Source organism: Otolemur garnettii, unplaced genomic scaffold, assembly GCF_000181295.1.
Source record: "Otolemur garnettii isolate 467f Iridium unplaced genomic scaffold, OtoGar3 scaffold00147, whole genome shotgun sequence".
In the NCBI taxonomy this organism is placed as follows: Eukaryota; Metazoa; Chordata; class Mammalia; order Primates; family Galagidae; genus Otolemur; species Otolemur garnettii.
This window is the reverse complement of record NW_003852542.1, coordinates 2,921,143-2,926,423: the sequence shown is the minus strand read 5'-3', so window position 1 is coordinate 2,926,423 and position 5,281 is coordinate 2,921,143. Positions and strand designations below refer to the sequence as shown.

Here is a 5,281-nt window from a genome sequence, read left to right as displayed (position 1 = left end):
ATACACTGAGACTGGCAGGTTCAAACCCGGCCTGGGCCAGCTAACCAACAATGACAATTGCAACAAAAAATAGCTGGATATTGTGGTGGATGCCTGTACTCCCAGCTACTTGGGAGGGTGAGGCAAGAGAATCGCTTACGCCCAAGAGTTGGAGGTTGCTATGAGCTGTGACACCATGGCACTCTACCGAGGGCAACATAGTGAGACTGTCTTAAAAAAAGAAAAAATCTATTATATTTGTAATGCTAAAACCATTTAGATGCATTGGGTTCCTGGAAATGTGATTGTTAAAGTGATTGTTTTATACTTTTTGTGCTATACTTGTGCTATATTTTCATGTGTATGGAAATTTAAAAGAAATCAGTGAGAACACAGTAAGAAGAAACATTTTAAATTTATTATGCAATTTCAAATGAGCCCACTGTTGGAGGTGAGGGGTGGTTCCCCCAGCAGGACCCTGTCTGTGCCACCACCACCTAGTGGTTGTGGTTATGAACAGTCTGAATTCTCTGCCTCTGCTGTACTTAGCCTACTGAAACTGGAACTCTTGTCAGCGCAAAAGGCACCTGGGAAATGTTCAGATTGGGGCTTGCATCAGGAGCACCAAAGAACCACCTGAAAGGAAAGAATGGGCTCTAAATTCCCACAAGACAATAGCTCTTTGGAATCCCAGCTCTTAGGCCACCACCAAATCCTCTTTTTAAACAAATTTCTTTTTTTAGCGAATCTTTTCTCCACTTAGGGACTCATTTATCTTATTATCAAAAAAAATAATGTTGGGCAGTGCCTTTGGCTCAGTGCGTAGGGCGCCAACCCCATATACTCAGGGTGGTGGGTTCAAACCTGGTCCCAGCCAAACTGCAACAAAAAATAGCCAGGCATATTTTGATGCGCACCTGTAGTTCCAGCTACTCGAGAGGCTGAGGCAAGAGAATCGCCTAAGCCCAAGAGTTGGAGGTTGCTGTAAGCTGTGACATCATGGCACTCTATCAAGAGTGACAAAGTGAGACTGTCTCTAAAAGTAATAATAATAATATTTATCCTTTCTCTCTGACAGATGTGTTTAAGTAGGCTCCTGGGGAGGTAGATTGTCCAGGAGAAAACACACTCGTTTGTGAGAGCTGTGAAGAGCTGATATGAATCCTACCTCTGCCTTTTACCAGCAGTGTCCTAGGCTAAGTCACTTGATCTCTCTGAGTTCAGTTTCCTCATCTCTAAAATGGGGATGATCATAGCTTATTTGTGACTATAAGGACAAATAAGGACATGACACTATGACTAGTGGGTCACACCTATAATCCCAGCACTTTAAGAGGCCAAGGTGGGAAGATCACTTGGAGCCAGGAGTTTGAGACCAGCTGGGGCAACACATGAGACCCCCCATCTGTCCAACAATAAAAAAACAAATTAGCTACTCTGGAGGCTGAGGGCATAGGATCAGTTGAGGGTGAGGCTGCACATGCTATGATCATACCACAGTGTTCCAGTCCAGGCAACAGAGTAAGAGATTCTTTCTCTACAAAGAAAAAAGAAAACGACCATACAGTTGAGTCAGATAAGGTGAAAACAATTACAAAAGTTAATCCATTTACCAATTCTAGGATGCACAGGTTTTTCCCATTTTTAACATCTCTGAAATCAAGATGCATCCATGATGTGCCAGTGATTTTTTTTTTCTTCCTTAGTAGCTATATAAAATAATGATACTCTTTACATTTGGTGGTATTTTACAAAATGTGTATAAACAAAATGTGGTAATTAGGTCAGCAGAGAGAATTGTTTTAAGTGCTTTGGGATTGTGTCTTGTAAAGCTGAAATATGATGACTGAGCATATGTATATGAGGTCTGAGGAAGACAATTCCCCCACTGTTCTGTTCCCTTTCTTGGGCTTGAACTGAGAGCTGCTATTTCTGTGACATTTATTCAGAAAGTGTGTATTGAACCTTTCCAGATTCACTGAGGTGACACCGCACAAATCACTCACTACCCAACAGCTTATGGCACCCGACCCATGCACAGCACACAGGTTCCCTGAAGGGAACCCCAGGGCTGTCTGGGAGAGGGTACACTGGAATCCCTTCTCCAATTCTGTTGCCGCCACCTCTCCTGTGCATACTGCTGCCATGGGCTGTTTTGAGGACTGAATGGGACATTGCTTGGGAATCCATGGCACATATTTGACTAGGTAAATGATGCTAATTTTACTCTCTGTCTCCTTGACAACTATGCCTGGTCTTTGTTCTCTCTTTCAGTCTAATAAAGTTCCTGTTGTCCAGCACCCACATCACATGCATCCGTTGACACCCCTCATCACCTACAGCAACGACCACTTCTCCCCTGGCTCCCCTCCCACACACCTCTCCCCGGAGATTGATCCAAAGACAGGTGAGTTGTCTGCCACTCAGGCAGCACCCCTGCTGGGTGGCAGGTTGTTTCTTTTGGTGAGAACATAATAGTCCTTGAATCAGGCAGACCTGGGTTCAAATCATTCCTCTAACTCTCCAGAGTCTTGGGACTAATTTTAGCCTTTTCAGCTTTTTCATATGTGTCTTCTGTGGACCCTTCACACCACAGGGCCATGGTGAGGGAATTACAGTAAGTGTGTGGGCTGATCTGCCCAAGTCTAGCCTAGCTGTAGGCTGTGTTTCCCTAAGCCAAGAGCTTTGCCCTGGACTGAACATTTTAAAATAATCAGTCTAGCCACTATAGCTATAAAGCAGTGAGGCTGGGTACATTATTTGTTTGTTTGTTTGTTTGTTTGTTTTTGCCAACTGGACCTGTCCATCCCAGGGAGCCACAGTCTTCATACTATTCCCACAGAATTGCCATGGGATGGCAACACATTTTTGGTACCCCTCTTTGGAGAAATAATGGTTACAAGTTACAGATAATAGGGAGGACAAATGTGGAATAGAATCTCAAAGTTTTATTTTCTAGAAAGTTAGTTAATTTATGGCTCTGGGTATCATAGGGTCCTGTCCCTCTTTTACAAGACTCCTGTGTGTCAGACAGTTAGAAGTTACTCCTGCTCACAGAGATAGGATCCTTATAGCTATAAAGAAGATGCATTAGTCCTGCCCTCTCTGAATATGTCCTTGATGGACTGGCCAGAGCAGTTAGGGAGGTAACAGAGGAAAGGACCTTCTAGGCTCCACAGCATCAGGGTCACAGGACATGGGGAAGGACACTCCTAGTTGATATTCTTTGAGGTACTAAGGTAGGACCAGAGAACAGTCTGACACCTCTCTCTTTGGAAGCAGGAATCCCCCGGCCCCCTCACCCATCTGAGCTGTCACCATATTACCCACTCTCTCCCGGAGCTGTTGGACAAATCCCCCACCCCCTCGGCTGGCTCGTCCCACAGTAAGGAAACTTGTAGCCTTCCTCACCCTCGTTCCTTCCTTGTGCTGCGCTCTGCCTCTGTGCCCTCAGCCTGCCCTCCCAGCAAGCCCCCTCAGAGGCAGGGCCCAAGACCTAGACGGCCCCCTCCCACCCTGGGCAGCGTTCCCCTGGCTTCCTTCCTACGTGTCCCATTTCTCACCCCTTCCTACCAGCCCCTCCCTTCCACACCCTGAGATTTCCCTACCTGCTGACCAGGTTTCCTTGCTCCTGGCCCTCATAGGCAAGGACAGCCCATGTACTCCCTTCCTCCTGGTGGCTTCCGGCACCCTTACCCTGCCCTCGCTATGAACGCCTCAATGTCCAGGTGAGTCCCTGGGATTTTTGTCTGTTGGTAGCTGTGCACATCTGACTGTGAAACAGCCTTTCTCTCATCAGTGACTGAGAAGGCACAGTCTCACCTTCCCTCCCCACCTTCTGTGATAAGGTGGCTTCTCATGGCCCATGCTCCCAGCTCCTAGGTCAGAATGGAGAATACAAGATCACTCTTCCCTTCTCACTAAGAATTTCAAAGCCCTAGCACTCTCCCCTTCTGCTATACATTTTGTGGCATAGAAGCATTCTGTGTATAGATGCTCCTTGACTTAGGATAAGTCACTTTGTACTATGTGTGTGTGTGTGTGTGTATATATATATATATATATATATAATTTATTTATTTTTGAGACAGCATTTCACTCTGTTGCCCAAGCTAGAGGGCCATGGTGTCAGCCTAGCTTACGGCAACCTCAAACTCCTGGACTCAAGTGATCTTCCTACCTCAGGCTCCTGAGTAGCTGAGACTCCAGCACCCACCACAAGGCCAACTAATTTTTCTATTTTTAGTAGAGATAGGGTCTTGCTGTTGCTCATGGTGGTCTCCAACTCCTAAGCTAAGGGGATCCTCCCTCCTTGGCCTCCCAGTGGGTTAGGATTATAGGTGTGAGCCACAGCTATGCACAGCTAACTTAGGATATTTTTAATTTATGATGGGTTTATCCTGACATAACCCTATCTAAGCCAAGGAAAGCACTGTGCACTGTTTTTGCATCATCATAAAGCAAAAAAAATCATAAGTCAGGGATACCTTACTGCATATCCCACTGAAGCCAGAGACTGGAAAAAGACATTTTCCTGAAATGATGATAGGAGAGGACACAGTGACAGGGTTTTTCCACCTCAGGGGCTGGCTCTACCTGACAAGGGGACCTCCAGTGACAGAGGAGGTCCACAGAATAAGCCCTTCTTTTCCCCTGTATCCCTTGGCCTCGGACCCTCCACTTTTGTGTTTTTCATCCCACCTGTTTCCAGCACCAGATATAGGTACCGGCTGTATCTGGCGAGGGTCAGAGGGATTGTTAGGTATTCCCCAAACATGTTCTCTAGAAAACAGTGAGAGGCCTTCCATTCCCCCAAACTATACACAGGCCACACCAGAGGTGTTATTTAGGGGCCACCCGTGTCCTCTGCTGGGTGACAGGCATTCAGGCTGAGTCCCTCTGTTGTCATCTGTTTCTACCTGGTTCACAGCCTGGTTTCCAGTCGGTTCTCCCCTCACATGGTGGCTCCTGCCCATCCTGGTCTGCCCACCTCAGGGATCCCCCATCCCGCCATCGTCTCCCCCATCGTCAAGCAGGAACCAGCACCCCCAACCCTGAGCCCCGCTGTGAGCGCGTAAGTAAGAGGCAGCCTGAACTGGGGGGCGGGGTGGTCTCTGAGCAGCAGGTGCCATTTGTTTTTCTCTCCTGGTCTCATCTGGCAACAGCCCAGCAGCCCTCTCAGCCAGCTCCTCTCCCATGGGAATCCTTCCATCTGACTTGCTGTGGTCCCAACCTTTCGGGGACATCGTGCACACACATTGAAGAAAGTTTTACAAGCAGGGTTTTTTTGTTTTTTTTTTTT

The 5,281-nt window shown here is 46.9% G+C and overlaps 1 protein-coding gene across 1 annotated transcript in view; it reads left to right on the top strand.

Moving 5' to 3' along the window:
• Window positions 1-5,281, top strand: part of TCF7L1 (transcription factor 7 like 1) — a 173,009-nt gene that overhangs the window by 162,654 nt on the left and 5,074 nt on the right. Inside the window, exons 5-8 of the mRNA XM_012810999.2 lie at window positions 2,254-2,386; window positions 3,262-3,364; window positions 3,624-3,707; window positions 4,910-5,053. Of these exons, the coding sequence (XP_012666453.2) occupies window positions 2,254-2,386; window positions 3,262-3,364; window positions 3,624-3,707; window positions 4,910-5,053 (464 nt within the window). The remainder of the gene's footprint in view (window positions 1-2,253; window positions 2,387-3,261; window positions 3,365-3,623; window positions 3,708-4,909; window positions 5,054-5,281) is intronic.